This window comes from Macaca mulatta, chromosome 15 (genome assembly GCF_049350105.2).
Source record: "Macaca mulatta isolate MMU2019108-1 chromosome 15, T2T-MMU8v2.0, whole genome shotgun sequence".
NCBI classification, from domain to species: domain Eukaryota; kingdom Metazoa; phylum Chordata; class Mammalia; order Primates; family Cercopithecidae; genus Macaca; species Macaca mulatta.
In genome coordinates, this window is record NC_133420.1 from 9,605,893 (window position 1) to 9,621,503 (window position 15,611).

The following is a 15,611-nucleotide window of genomic DNA, read 5'->3' on the forward strand; positions in this document are numbered from 1 at the left end:
AGAAGCCTCCCAAGAACCTCCCCCGAAATGGGGCAGGGATTTACAAAAGACCAAACCGAGCATGCGCAGTTACCTGAACATAGCGCCACCAGAGCGAGCTATCAAGGAAGAAACAGGGTCACTAGAAGCCTGAGCCTCTACTCCCAGTTCTGCAACTCATTCACCCGATGACCTTGGTGAAGGCTCTTAGCCTCTGTGAGCCACAAGAGAATCACGGGAAAACAGAAGATATGAAAGTGCTCTACCTTTTTCACAGAACTGCTGCGGGAATAAAATCAGATAACGGATTTTAAAATTCTCTGTGAATTACAAAGCAAAATGCAAACATATGAAATCATTCCTACCATTAATAACAGCACCATCAAATTAAGAGCAGAGTTAAGACCACAGCATTTTCCACCCCCCGACTCCCAAGAGAAATAGTGAGTCCAGCCGATGTATTTGGGCAACCCCAGTATCGAGGCTTTGAGAGCCACAAACCGCTCATGAACTCTGACAGTATCACTCCAGCCCAGTGCTCATTAAGTTCTCCAAGACAGCCAACTGACATAAAATACTACAGCTTTTTCAGCTGGGCTTGAAGTCCTCCAAGCTCACAGCACAGCTCAACAATGAAGAAGAGGTTTTCTGCCACTAGACTCAAAAGCTGGCTTTTGTAGATTCCCACAGAAAGAACATTCAAGGCCAGGCTTGGCGGCGCATGCCTGTAATCCCAGCAATTTGGGAAGGCGAGGCAGGAGGATCACCTGAGGTCAGAAGTTCAAGAACACCCTGGCCAATATGGCAAAGCCTCATCTGTACTAAAACTACAAAAATTAGCCGGGCATGCTGGTGGGCACCTGTAATTCCAGCTACTCAGGAGGCTGAGGCAGGAAAATCGCTTGAACTCAGGAGGCCGAGGTAGCAGTGAGCTGAGGTCACGCCACTGCCCTCCAGACTGGATGACAAGAGGGAAACCCCATCTCAAAAAAAAAAAAAAAAAGAAAAAAAGAGCATTCTTTTTTGCTGATGTTAAATTTCCTGTGCTTAACACAGAGAAATCATACAACACTGAAATCCTGAAAAACATATCATAAAAAGCATTTAGTGACTGAAAACACATTCAATATAACCTGTAACAGTGAGTTCCCCTCCTCTTTCCAGCCAGCTCCACTGACGCTGTGACCCTAAACAATGCTTCCACTACCACAGAGGAAAATTAATAGGACCACTTACCCCTCTCAGCTGACAGCTAAACCACTGTTTCTCCCTGGGCTCACTAAAGATGACCTTTACCCAAAACCAGGCTGCAACGACCCTGTAGATGTTGACTAACAATTTCAAAATTCCCATATTCTTTGTCCACTCCTAAGGAAGATGAACTGAAGCCAGGTGTCTCCAAATCAGAACTAACAGAGGCCTTAAACATCAGATGGCCCATTCCTTTCTTTGACAACCGGGGGATCTAAAGCTGAGCGTATGGAAGAAAACAACCTGTTTAGTAACAAAGTGAAAACCAAACCCTAGTCACCCAACCTCTGGTCCGGAACTCCTGCGACAATCCAGCACCCATACAGGATGAGTCTCCCTAACCAGAAACTCCAAAATCCACAACTTTTGAGTGCCGACGTGACGCTCAACGAAATGTTCATTGGAACAGCTCAGACTCTGGATTTTTGAATTCAGGAGGCTCAACCAGCAAGTATAATACAAATATTCAAAAATCCAAAAATGTAAAAAAATCTGAGACACTTCTGGTTCCAAGCAGTTTGAATGAGGGATATTCAACCTGCATTTTTTTTTTTTTCTCTAATGAAGGAAATTAAAAACGAGGCCCAAGCAAAGTCATTCAATCCATACTAAAGTCATTCAATAGTTTAATTAGTACCCATTTAAAGTTAAGTGCTACCCGCAGATATTTAAAAGGATGAATACTTACATGCCTATAATCCCAGAACTTTGGAAGGCCGAGGCAGGAGGATCACCTGATGTCAGGAGTCCAAGACCAACCCGACCGGCATGGTGAAACTCCATCTCTACTATAAATGCAAAAATTAGCCAGGCATGGTGGCGCACACCTGTTATCCCAGCTACTCGGGAGGCTGAGGCACGAGAATCGCTTGAACTTCAGGGAAGCACGTTGCAGTTAGCCGAGATCACACCACTGTGCTCCAGCCTGGACCACAAAGCAAGACTCTATCTCAAAAAAAAAAAAAAGAAAATTTAAATTGTGTTTTCACATGGAGCCCATGTTCCCAGAACACAAGCCCTGCTCTATGCTCCAAGGGCACACAGGGTGCCCCTTTATCTTAATGCTCACCATATTCCATGGCAGCCATTGACACGTGTCTGTCCATCTCACTAGACTTCCTGCGCATGAGGCAGGGATCATATATTATTACCTTTCTGTCCCCAATGTCTGGCCTAGAAGACACTCAGTAAATGATTCCTGAACTAAGTCAGTTACTAAGATATGTTAAACTTGCATTAACAAAATTGATTGAATAAGTTTGCCAATGCAGCGTTCATACCACTCAGCTTAAATCTCAACCTGCGGATTTATCTTGTGTTCTGCTAGATTATCACCTATTAACATTCAGGAAGCACCTAGTATGTGCTAGGCATTACTAATTGCTGGGGACCTAGTAGTGACAAAACAACATTCCTTGTTCAAAGAGAAGTTCTAGTATAAAGAGGAATAGAAGGAACAGGCTAGATTGATGAGAGAGCTAAGAAAAGGACAGGCTGCCATGGGAAGCACCTGGTCTTGTCTGGATGGTACACAGTTAACAAAGTCTGAGTGCTTCATATAGCATAAGATCATCTCCTCCAAAGAAGCAAACGAAGCTTTGATTCCCCAGTACCAGAAGTCACCATAAAGGTGTGCACAGCCACATGTTTAGTGTAGGAAGTGAAACCAAACAAACAAACAAAGCTCCAAGTTCCAGAGGCAACGGTCCAATTATGAAATCCTCTGGCTACGTTTAATTGAAATTCAAGGTATTCAAGAGGCCAATATTTAAGTGATAAATTCACCCAACCGCTTAAAACTAAAGTAGTCTTTGATTCAAGGGGTAAAGGTATAGTACCTTTTACAAATTTATTAGCTCTTAATATTTACATTTAAATATGATGATGATGGTGTAATAATAACTTTACTGAGTAGTTACTATGTGTTAGGCACCAAACTAGGCACTTTACACACACATTTGCACGATCCTGTGAGATGATAATGACCCCTTGTCATCCCATTTCATAGATGAAAGTCAGGTTTACATATGCTTAAAAACTTGTCCCAAATGACACAGCTAGTTAGCAAAACCCAGGCAGCCTGACTCCATAGGCCTTGTTTAAAGAAGTAATATTTATAAACTGTCCAGCACAGCGGTGGTACAAACAAGAGTTCAATAAATGCCTAAAGTGTTCTTCATACCCAAAATCGTTTCCTGCCAATCAAACTGGACTTACTCTGGTTCTGCATAACCAACTGTCAAATTATTGTTCCATGAAGAAAAGGTGGAATGGGTAGAGATCAGAACAGAGTGAATAACTGGTCAATGTACTTCATGACAGGTAGTAACAGGATGTGGCATTTAGGCTATTTTCACACTTGTTTGCATAACACTTTTTGTTGGAACCGAACTGTCGATTCTCTCCTGGGCAGGGGTCACCGCAAAGGATCACCGACACGAGATTCACAGCAGAGAGTTATTTATTACTAGCGCACTAGGGTCCCAAGCTCTAAGTTGGCCCTGGGACCCCGACTGCTTGTTACAGGCTGTTTATATAGGCAAACACAAGTTCAAACACAGCTTAGGGCGCGAAATTCAAACAAAGCTTTAGGCGCGTGGTAATTGGGTCTGTCTATGGCCTGAGCAAGGTGTCTTGTTCTAATTGGTTAGAGCAGGACCTTATGAGGTTTTTTTCCTGGAGTTGTTGATTCCGGGAACTTCGAGGCAGGGTGGGACCCCCGGAATTGGCAGGGTAGGACCCCATGAGGTTGTTTCCCGGAATTGGCAGGGTGGGACCCTATCAGAGTGGGACCCTATCGAGGCAGGGTGGGACCCTATCCAGAGCCACCTGGTGTTAATTTTTTTAAGTTCTTTTTTATGAGGCCTAGTTTCTAAGTTTTATGCGGCCTAGTTTCATTCCCTCCTCTTTTTGTGTCAGAGGCTCAATCTTGAGCCTCTTCTTCAGTCCTGAGGTTCTGGTATTGTTGGGTCAGAACCACAGCATGTACTATGTTTAATCTATTTTTAATAAGGGTGAGTAAGCGGTTGAGTATGCATGACCCGAAAGTCAGGATGAGCGTGAGCAGGATGAGGGGTCCTAACATGGTGAAGATTAGGGTGCTAAGCCAAGGGGATTGGTTGTACCAATTTTTAAACTAATTTTGTTGAGATTTTCTCTCTTTTTTTCTCTTGTCTAACCTTTTTCTTAGTTTTGCCATAGAATCTTTAACTATTCCTGAATGATCTGCATAAAAACAACATTGCTCTTTCAGGGCTGCACAGAGTCCGCCCTCTTTCAGAAAGACAATTTCTAGTCCTTGTCGGTTTTGTAATACAACTTCAGACAGAGAAGTCAAGGACTCTTCAAGTTTTGTGATAGATTGTTCTATGGCTCTAAGGTCTTCATCTATGGCTACTTTAAGTTGTTGCAGATGATGGTTACCATGCACTAGGGCTGCTGTCCCGGTCTCAACTCTAGCCGCTACCTTAATTCCTAACATGTCGGCGAGGGTGAGGGAGATTAAGGGCGGGGAGGTGCTTTGAGGAGCTTTTAGTTGGGGCTTCTCCGATATGGAAACCGGGGGCTTTCTAGCTTCTAATAAAACCTGGTTTGGCCTTACTGCAACAGGGGCAGTGTCTGGATTGACTAATAGTCTGATTTGGAGGGGAATTTTGGGCGGGTTGTGCTGGTATAAATAGAGACCCTATATTAACCTTGTTGTTATCTATCTGCTATCAGATTTTGCCGCATCTTCAAACTTGATGCGAACCAGGTTGCAATTTTCCGAATATCGGGTTGTGGTACAGGGCTGGACAAAGGACATGGTTATATACCAAGGTTTTGTGGCCTATTTTTACTTTCCATTATTAGTAGTCACACAGGACCAGCTTTTGCAATACAAGTGAGTCAGATTTTCACAAGTTTTTCTTATTTGTCCTGTCCTGAATCCGGGACAGGCATAAAACCTGTTCCGGCTGATAGACACCTTTCTAGCCTGTCCTTTCCATTCTTGTCCATCCTGAGGAGTCCTTAATAGGACTCCTGTGGGACCAGTAAACCGGGGGCCTGTGTTTTTTATCTTTCCTGCTTTTTTTTTTTTTTTTTTTAGGTTGAAATAGAGGTCTGGAAACCTATTTATAGGTCTTTATAGGAGTATTCTCGGAGGTCTTATTTAAGACCTCTTGATTATTAAAATTAATTATCTGTCAGGTCAGGCTAAATGGCCGGTGGGGGTTAGCGTCAAAAACTACACTAGAGACGGCGCAGGGAAGAAGGGCAAACAATAAGCAAGGAGTTAGATACGAGAGAGTCTTATCTTGAGCGGGTCCGCGGAGCGTCGGAGTTTCCATGTCTCAAGTGGTGTTGGTCCGGACGTCTCTGGAGCAGCCTTGGCGTGGGATGCGTGGATCCAAGTGGAGATTCCGTCAACCTTTATGGCTGTGGGCGTGGTCAGGAGAACAATGTAGGGTCCTTTCCACCGAGGATCTAGTCCTTGAGTGCGGTGCCGTCTAACGTAGACAGAGTCTCCCACCTGGAAGGGGTGACTGGTCTGTGGATGTCCTGGTTGGTACAGTTCTGCCAAGGGGGCCCAGATTTGGGCCTGTACTGCTTGGAGTCCTTTTAGCCGAGCCTGTAGGTCAGTTTTAGGATCGGAGGGGGAGAAGGAGTTAAGCAAGGTTGACAAAGGGGGAGGTCCTCCGTAGAGGATTTCATATGGAGTGAGCCTAAAACGGTTAGGCGTATTTCGGGCCCTTAACAGAGCTAAGGATAGGAGGCGTCTCCAATCTTTTAAACCAGTCTCTAAGGTCAATTTAGTAAGGGTCTCTTTTATTGTTCTATTCATTCTTTCTACCTGTCCTGAGCTCTGGGGTCTATAGGCACAATGTAATTTCCAATTAATCCCCAATATCCTGGCGAGCCCCTGACTTACCTGAGAAACGGAGGCCGGCCCGTTATCTGACCTAATTACCTTGGGAAGTCTGAATCTAGGAAAGATTTCTTCCAGAATTTTCTTGGCTACTATGTGTGCCGTTTCTTGCCGGGTGGGGTAGGCTTCTACCCATCCTGAAAAGATATCTATAAACACTAGTAAGTACTTATATCCAGCATAGTGAGGTTTTACTTCAGTGAAGTCTATTTCCCAATAGACTCCTGGGCGATTACCACGAGTTCGTTTCCTTTCTGGCACTCGGGTAGCCCCAGCGTTTAGCTGCTGACAGACCTTACAGGCAGATGTCACTTGTTCTACGAGGGTACTTGCCTTTGGGATTAGAAAGTCAGTTTTTTTTCAATCAGTAATTTTAGCTTTTTGACTACTCAAGTGTGTCCAGGCATGCATCTGCTGGATCATTGCCAGGGCCTCCTTTTGGGGAAGGACTATTTTTCCTCCTTTTTCTCAGTTTTTAGTGTCTTTGTTCTCTATAGCCCCTATGGCTTTTGCTTCTTCCTGGTCTCCCGGGGTTTAAGTATGTTTAATAGTTATGTGGCTGGTTTCGTCAGGTTCTGTGGCTAGGGTTAGTACTTCCGCCATGGCGGCTTGCCTGGCCACTTGGTCGGCCTGTCTGTTTCTTACTGCGACTGGATCTTGTCCTTTTTGATGCCCGGGGCAGTGAATTATAGCCACTTCTTGAGGAAGAAAAAGGCCTTTTAATAAGGCAATTATTTCAACTTTGTTCTTGATTTCCTTTCCTTCTGAGGTTGGGAGACCTCTTCTTTCATAGATACTTCCATGAGTATGAGCCGTTGCAAAGGCATACCGGCTATCAGTATAAATGTTAGCTTTCTTTCCCTTGGACAGCTCTAGGGCCTTGGTTAGTGCTATTAACTCAGCCTTCTGTGCAGACATGCCAGGAGGTAGTGATTGTGCTTAAATGGTGTTGTGGCCATCTACTACCGCCGCTCCCGCCCTCCGGGTACCTGAGTCAAGGTAACTGCTGCCGTCTGTGTACCAGGTGTGATCCGCGTCTGGGAGTTCTTGGTCTTTAAGGTCTTCCCGTGTTCCATGGGTCTCAGCCAGTACTTGCCGACAATCGTGTGGGCTTGGTTGGTCTTCTGGTACCGGCAGCAGCGTAGCAGGGTTTAGGGTGACTGGAGGGCCAAACTGGACGCGGTCCGTGTCCAGTAGGAGGGCCTGGTAGTGGGTTAGGCGTGCGTTGGTTATCCACCGGTCCGGGGGCTGCTGCACTATGGCCTCTAGAGCATGTGGGGTAATAATAGTTAGTGGCTGCCCAAGGGTTAACTTAGCAGAGTCCTTGACCAGCATAGCGGTGGCTGCCATGATGCGAAGACACGGGGGCCAGCCGGCCGCCTCCACTTCTCTCCCTCTCTCCCTGGTCCTTTTTCTCTCACAACTGCCGCCAGGATTTTTGTTAAATGCTTATCCCTCACTCTGTCCTTACGATCCTTTCGCTCCATCTGTTCCTTCACTAACCTGGCTTCCCTTTCCTCAGGGGTTTCTCTCTTATTATACACTTTTTCTGCCTCCTTAACCAATTCCTGTAATCCATAGGTTTGGATTCCATCTAGTCTTTGGAGTTTTCCTTTGATATCTAATGCAGCTTGGTCTATGAATGCCATAGCTATGGTAGCCTTATGTTCTAGGGCCTCTGGGTCTAATGGGGTATACATTTGGAACCCTTCCAGAAGCCTTTCCATGAAGGCTGCCGGGCTTTCATTCCTTTCCTGAGTTATGGTCCTTACCTTGGCCAAATTTGTGGGGTGCTTTCCTGCCCCTTTGAGACCCGCCAACAGAGCCTGGCGATAGATTTGGAGACTCTCCTTACCCGGTGCCGTTTCATAGTCCCAGTCTGGGCGGGTGAGGGGAAATCCCTCGTCTATTTCATTGGAAGTTGGGTTGGGAGGTCTCCTGGTCCTGGCACATTTTTCCGGGCCTCCAGGAGGACTTGCTGCCTTTCTTCAGTGGTTAGGAGGACCTGCAAGAGTTGCTGGCAATCATCCCAAGTGGGCTGGTGAGTGAGGAGAATGGATTTTATTAACGAGGTTAGGGCCTGGGGGTCTTGGGAAAAGGAAGGATTATGGGTTTTCTAGTTGTAGAGGTCAGAGGCAGAGAAGGGCCAGTACTGGACCGTGCGATTGACGGTACAGAGGGGAAAAAGGGAGGATTGCCAAGTGGAAGGGCCATCTGGGTCCTCAGTCCACCGCAAGCGGAGACGAGATGTCGGTGGCGGCGTCCGAGGGGTGAGTTTGGGCGGGGCTGGAGAAGGAGACGGGGTGGAGGGAGGGGCCGAGGGAGAAGTTGGAGAAAGGGTAGGGGCCGAGGCAGTAGAGGAAAGAGCTGGGGACAAGACAGGGGGCAAGGGTGAAGCGTAAGGTGGAGGTCTCAGAAGGGGGTTTTGAGGTGGAGGAGGCAGGGGGTCAAGAAGGAGGAAATCCCTCTGGGGTTCATCTGGGAGGACTGGCTTATGCAGGTCCGGTTTCCGATTTTTTTGGGGGGGCTTCTAAGGCAAGAAGGGTAGACTGGGGTGGGGAAGGGGAATGGAGGAAGGGTTTCACCTAAGAGGGAGGGTTTCGGACCAGATCCTCCTAAGTAATTATGTAGGCCACCTGGTCTGGGTGTCCATGTGGCCCAGGATCCATCACTGTTGCTTTAACCTGTAAGATAATTGGGAGGTCAAATGTTCTGTCCCGGGGCCACCCAACATGGAGGGTAGGCCACTCGGACGAGCAGAATTTTCGCCATCGTCCCTTATGGACTTCTATGGAGAGGTTGTGGGCTCGAGCCCGAACGTCAGGGAAGTGAGTCAGGGCCAGAGACAAAGGAGTCGTCAACGTCTGTCTTATTTCATCCACCTATAACAAGGACAAAACGAAAGTAACAAAAACAAAGACCAGACAAGTAAGGAGAAGCCGCGTGGCCAGAGAGTGGTGCCACAAGATCATAAAATACTCAGACAGCAGGGGCGACCTGCCTACAGATTTAAGGAGGCTGACTGAGTCGTCAGCCTTCTCCCAGACTACCGCCAGGGCATCCCCCGGGGCGTAAGTGGGAAGGTGCCGGACACGTCTGTCCCCCTTCCCCACTTAATTAAGAAGGAGTACTCCCCAGAGTTCAGAGTTAGCCGGCAAGACAGAACAAAACGAAAGTACCTGGTAGGTCCGTTCAGTCAGCAGTCCGTGGCCCGGGCCAGATGGGTCTCCGCTGGATGGGTCGGGGGTCCTCGGACGACCCCACTTCCCGACCAACGCACCAAATGTTGGAACCGAATTGTCGATTCCCTCCTGGGCAGGGGTCACCGCAAAGGATCACCAACACGAGATTCACAGCAGAGAGTTATTTATTACTAGCGCACTAGGGTCCCAAGCTCTAAGTTGGCCCTGGGACCCCGACTGCTTGTTACAGGCTGTTTATATAGGCAAACACAAGTTCAAACACAGCTTAGGGCGCGAAATTCAAACAAAGTTTTAGGCGCGTGGTAATTGGGTCTGTCTATGGCCTGAGCAAGCTGTCTTGTTCTAATTGGTTAGAGCAGGACCTTATGAGGTTTTTTTCCTGGAGTTGTTGATTCCGGGAACTTCGAGGTAGGGTGGGACCCCCGGAATTGGCAGGGTGGGACCCCATGAGGTTGTTTCCCGGAATTGGCAGGGTGGGACCCTATCAGAGTGGGACCCTATCGAGGCAGGGTGGGACCCTATCCAGAGCCACCTGGTGTTAATTTTTTTAAGTTCTTTTTTATGAGGCCTAGTTTCTAAGTTTTATGCGGCCTAGTTTCATTTTTAACAGTTCTAAAGCACAAGAACCATTCTAAGCTGCTGAAAGCGTAAGGCATGTCTATGATCCAGGACTCCAATTCACTGTGGATCAGTGGATCTCAACCTTTACTCAACCTTTAGGGTATATCAGAACCACCTGGGGGTTTTTAACAGCACTAGAGCTGCCCAGGCTCCATTCCTGCAGATTCTGTTTCAACTGGTCTGGAGTAAGCATGCATGTGTTTTTCACAGCCCCCCAGATGCAGCTAGGTTTGCAAACCACTGTCCAAGATGCTCTCACACTTTCGTTCACTTCAACACACACTCACTGAGATTCTAAGCACTATGAATCGGACCAAGTTAACAAGTCAGGCTCCACTCCCTAATAATATTGGCAAAGAAACCAACATCAGAGATTTATTCCAGTCCAAACCAAACAAATTGCCGGGTGAAAAAAATGCCCTGGCATAGTTTGTCATACAAAACAACTTCCTGTATCTTCCTGGTCAGTAGCCTAGAGACTGACTCTGAGCCACGAGAATTCAGAATCAGGGAAAAATGCCAGTTTGAGGCATCTGCCACACTCCTAGCACACCCCCAAAAGCGCCCAGCTACATTTCACATCCACTGTCCTAACAGGGATCGAAATAGGGAAGAGCAGTGCAATACAGAAAACAGAGCCTGCTGGGCATCAAAAGGCTGGAGAATTCCAGTCCTAGCCCTGCTACCAATCAGTCTGGTCACTTCTCTCTGGTCCTGGTGTGGCCAACAGTTATGCACGAGGGTGAGGCATAAAAACACAGATGTCAGACAAGCTCCAGCATCCAAAATACATCGAAATTAAAAAGCATTAAGGTGATATCAAGGAATCTATGCCATCAACCAGAAAAGTAACTGAAGTATTCCTTTTCCCATTCTTAAGAAATCAAAAGTGGAAGCAAAAATTGAGCAATCAGCCTACCAAGTTGACTGGGGCAACAGAATACACTCACGGATTCTGTTCACAACAGCGGGGGTGACAGACCAAAAGGAGAACGGCAGAGCGTCCCTCTCTCCTCTGTCCACTCATGCAACCAGCACGTGAGTGCGTCCACATGCAGCTCCCAGTCTCCTGTCCCACTGACGCCAGCGTCCACTCACCACAAGCCTACTAAGTGCCACATGTGCTATGATGCTCCCTCATCTCATCACCATAGACGTCCCTGCTGGAGGTGAGTATGTGACAGACGAAAATCACGGAGGCCTAGGGAGGTTGAGACCCGCATTCCCACTGCGGTGAGGGTGTGCTTGAGAGGGACCCCACGGCTGGGCCCTCCATGCCGCTCTCCTCAGTAATCACTCCCAGACCAGAGCAGCGAGGGTGGATTTTCTTCCTCTCACTATTTTCAGCCCCTTGGCTGACCCAGCATTCCCCAGAAAGCTATCGATTTCTGGCAGCTCTGAGGCCACAAAGCCATAAACGCACGGGACACACAGCCCATCTGTCTCTAACGGGTCTTTTACTTGTCATGCTCGTCATTTCAAAGAGCAGATGGGTTAAGAAAGACTTGGCAAGTTACCACGAAATGACCCCTCCACTCCTTCCTGGGGGAAGGGTGACCAGTTAGCAGTCAGGCCGCCTTTCTTCCCCCACTCCCTGCATTCCTGTCCCTAAGGAGCCACAGACAATCCCACCAAATAGAGGCAGGAGACAGCCGCCTCCTTCCTACAGCTGGGAGGGGGGGGAAGGGTCCTCTCGGGCCTTTCTAACTGCATGAAAACCAAACTGTGAGCTGTACTGACCCGGGCCTCACCCATGTTGCAGTCACGTACAACACAGGAGCCCAGTGGTATCATCAGGCAGAACTACGAATGTGCTTTCCATCGTTTTCATACAAGGATTCCAGAACCGTTATCCACACAGTTCCACTTCTCACACATACGACGTACTTCACGGATTACACATCATGTTCACCATGCCCCTCATCTGCTCCTCCCAGTAGCCTTGTGTGATCCCTCGAGTATGTTTTCCCATCTCCATTTCTTAAGAAATGGAGTTTCTGAGGTTATGAAATCAAAACTTTCCCAAGAACATCCAGCTAGTGTTAGAACCAGGATATGAGGGCTTCTGATTCTAGAACCGGTATTTGTGCCACTATTCCACATGGGCCGCTCCAGGGATTTCTGCCTGATCTGAAAATGCAGACAGCAAATCCGTCTCTCTACAGTCCTGGGGTTCCCTATAGACAAGAAGTCAAACTTCTAACAGAAAGCTTATACTTATTTGGAAGGCTACCTGGGATATTTCTTTTAAGTTAGTTTGTTCATGTTTTGGAAAGATTGCTCAATGGCAATGCAGGGCATGAAGTGTAGAAAGGATTCCATGATGAGGCAGAGAAACAATTCAGTGGCTCTTACAACGGTTCAAATGAGGCATGAGGTGCAACCAGAAAGGACAGAGGGAAAATGCATTGGAAAGAAATGCAAAATGAAGTCCACTCAGACCCAGGATGGAAACAAGGGGAGTAAACACAATGGTGGTTTCTAGTTTGAAAGACTGATGAACAGGGATGTCATTAACTACTACAGAGTGGTATCTGGGGCCTGGGTGCACCAGTTTGTTTAACCATTCACCTGCTGAGCAGTCTCCAGGTTGTTTCCAGTTTCTAGCCTTTATAAATAATGCTGCTATGAACAGATACATATAGGCTTTTGTGTGAACATAAGTCTTCATTTCTCTGGGATAACTGCCCATGAATGTGAGTGCTGCATCCTGTGGCAATTGCACATTGAGATTTTTAAGAAACTGTCAAGCTGTTTTCCAGAATGGCTGTACCATCTTCCATTCCCATCAACCAAGTGTGAGTGATCCCGTTTCCCTGCGTCCTCACCAGCATTGGTCTTGTTACTACTTTTTATTTTAGGCATTCTGATAGGTGTATAGTGACGTGGCTTTAGTGTGCATTTTTCTGATTGCTCATGATGTTGAACAGCTTTTCATGTGCTTATATGTTATCTGAAATGTCTCTTCAGGTTTTTTATTCATTTTCAAACTAGATGTTTCGGTTTCACTGCTGAATTTTGATAGTTCTTTATATATTATAGATATGAGTCCTTTATCAGACATGTGGTTTGCAAATAGTTTCTCCCAGTCTCTAGCTCCTCTTTTCATCTTTATTTTGCATTTTACATTTTAGTCCATGATCCATTTTGAGTTAATTTTTGTACTAGGTATGAGGTTTAGAGCAGAGTTCAGGTTTTTTTCCTATGAATAATCAGGTAGTCAGTAACTTTTTTTAAGAGACAAGGTCTCACTCTGTCACCTAGGCTAGAATGCAATGACAAGATCAGAGCTCACTGCAGCCTTGACTCCTGGGCTCAAGTTATCCTCCCGCCTCAGCCTCCTGGAGTAGCTGGGACCACAGGCAGGTGCCACCATGACCAGTTCATTTTTTTAGTTTTTGTAGAGACAGGGTCTTGTGCCTTGTTACCCAGGCTGGTGTGGAACTCCTAGGCTCAAGTCATCATCCCACTTATATGGGGCCAGGCACTGGCACATGCCTGTAATCACAGCACTTTGGGAGGATGAAGCAGGAGAATCACTTGAATCCAGGAATTCCAGACCAGCCTGAGCAACAGAGGGAGGCTCTGTCTCTGCAAAAAATTTTAAACATTAGCTGGGCATGGTGTTGTACACCTGTGGTCCCAGCTACTTGGGAGGCTGAGGTGGGAGGATCTCTCGAGCCTATGAGACTGAGGCTGCAGTGAGCCATGATCGCACCACTACACTCCAGCCTGGGAGAAAGTGAGACCCTGTCTCAAAAAAAAAAAAAAAAAAAAAAAGAGCTAGAGCATCACCCATATTAAAGACAGGTATTGTCTTTCTGATAATTTAATTACAGTTATATAATGGACATGTAAAATATCCAGTTTGAAAGTTTGAAAAATACATAACTTTAAGTATTCTTACCTTAAAATTCTGATTCCTAAGATATCACATACTGTTTACATAAGTATCACAATGCCGGGACAACAACTAAAAATGTGTACGAGGGAGAAAAATGAGCATGTATGCCTATTAAGGTATATTTCCCTCTTATTACATAAAAAGGTCATCACGGCAAATCCCTGTGACTGTATCTAAAGCAAGCCTACAGTTTTACTTCTCTGTATTATAAAATGCAAAGCTAAAATTCAAATACTACACATTTCCTGAAGCCAAGGGTAGTTTACTTAAAATAAATGCCTAGGGTCTATATAAAAAATATGGAAAAGCTAGCTACTTCATAGCCATTCCAATCTAAGTTCAGTTTTTTCTTTAATTGACACATAATTGTGTACTGTACATATGTATGGAGTACACATGGTGATGTTATAATACATGTATTGTAGGTGATCAGCATAATTAGCATATCCACCATCTCAAACATTTATCATTTCTTTGTGTTGGTAACGTTCAATACCCTTCCTCCAGTTATCTGGAACTATATTTTTCTTTCTTTTTTTTTTTTTTTTTTTTTCAGACAAAGTGTTGCTCCGTTGCCCAGGCTAGAGGGCAGTGGTGTGATCTCAGCTCACTGCAACATCTCCTTCCCAGGTTCAAGCTATTCTCCTGCCTCGGCCTCCCTGGTAGCTGGGATAACAGGCACCCACCACTATGCCGGCTAATTTTTGTATTTTTAGTAGAGACGGGGTTTCAACACGTTGGCCAGACTGGTCTCAAACTCCTGACCTCAGGTGATCCACCCACCTCAGCCTCCCAAAGTGCTAGGATTACAGGCATGAGCCACCGCTCCCAGTCTGAAACTATATATTCTTGTTAACTATAGTCATCCTATGTTATAGAACACTAGAACTTATTCCTATCCAGCTATAATTTTGTATCCTTTAACAAATTTCTCCCTATCTCCCTCTTCCCCCACCCTTCTCACCCTCTAGGATCCTCTGTCTACTTTCAACTTCCATGAGATCCACTCTTTTTTGCCTTCCACATAAGAGAACATGTGCTGTGTAACTATCTGTCCCTGGCTTATTTCATAATATCTTCCAGTTCCATCCACATTGCTGAGAATAACAGGACTTCATCCTGTGTTATGGCTGAATAGTATGCTACTGTGTATAAAGACCACATTTTCTCTATCCATCATCTGCTGTTGGACACCGAGGCTGATTCCATATCTTGGCTATGGTGAACAGTGCTGTAGGAAACATAGAGGTGCGGATGCCCCTCCGACACTGATTTCCTTTTCTTTGGGTATCTACACTGTAGTGGGACTGCTGGATCACACTGTAATTTCATTTGCAGTTTTCTGAGGAACCTCCATACTGTTTGCCATAGTGGGCGCCTTAGCTTACTCTTACTCTTTCTCTTTTTTCTCTTCGAGACAGAGTCTCACTGTTGCCCAGGCTGGAGTATAGTGGTGTAATCTCGGCTTGCTCACTGTAGCATCCGCCTCCCGGGTTCCAGTGGTTCTCATGCCTCAGCCTCCTGAGTAGCTGGGATTACACGCACCCACCACTGCACCTGGCAAATTTTTGTATTTTTTAGTAGAGATGGGGTTTCACCACGTTGGCCAGGCTGGTCTTGAACTCCTGGCCTCAAGTGACCCACCCACCTCAGCCGCCCAACAGTGCTGGGATTACAGGTGTGATCCACCGCTCCCAGCTAATTTTTTGTGTTTTTAGTAGAGATGGGGTTTCACTATGTTGGT

The 15,611-nt window shown here is 46.2% G+C and overlaps 2 protein-coding genes across 2 annotated transcripts in view; both read right to left on the reverse strand.

The window, feature by feature from the left end:
• Positions 1-4,711, reverse strand: part of LOC114675957 (SH3 domain and tetratricopeptide repeat-containing protein 1-like) — a 30,079-nt gene extending 25,368 nt beyond the window's left edge. The window contains 1 exon segment of the mRNA XM_077966392.1: positions 4,654-4,711. Coding sequence (XP_077822518.1) covers positions 4,654-4,711 — 58 coding nt within the window.
• A 629-nt stretch (positions 4,712-5,340) lies between these two features.
• Positions 5,341-9,338, reverse strand: LOC114675139 (uncharacterized). Its single transcript, XM_077966586.1, has 2 exons — positions 7,129-9,338; positions 5,341-5,842 (listed from the first exon to the last, which is right to left on the reverse strand). Exons 1-2 carry the CDS (start codon positions 7,487-7,489, stop codon positions 5,721-5,723), a joined length of 483 nt encoding a protein of 160 aa, XP_077822712.1. The 5' UTR covers positions 7,490-9,338; the 3' UTR covers positions 5,341-5,720.
• Between the last annotated feature and the right edge of the window lie 6,273 nt (positions 9,339-15,611).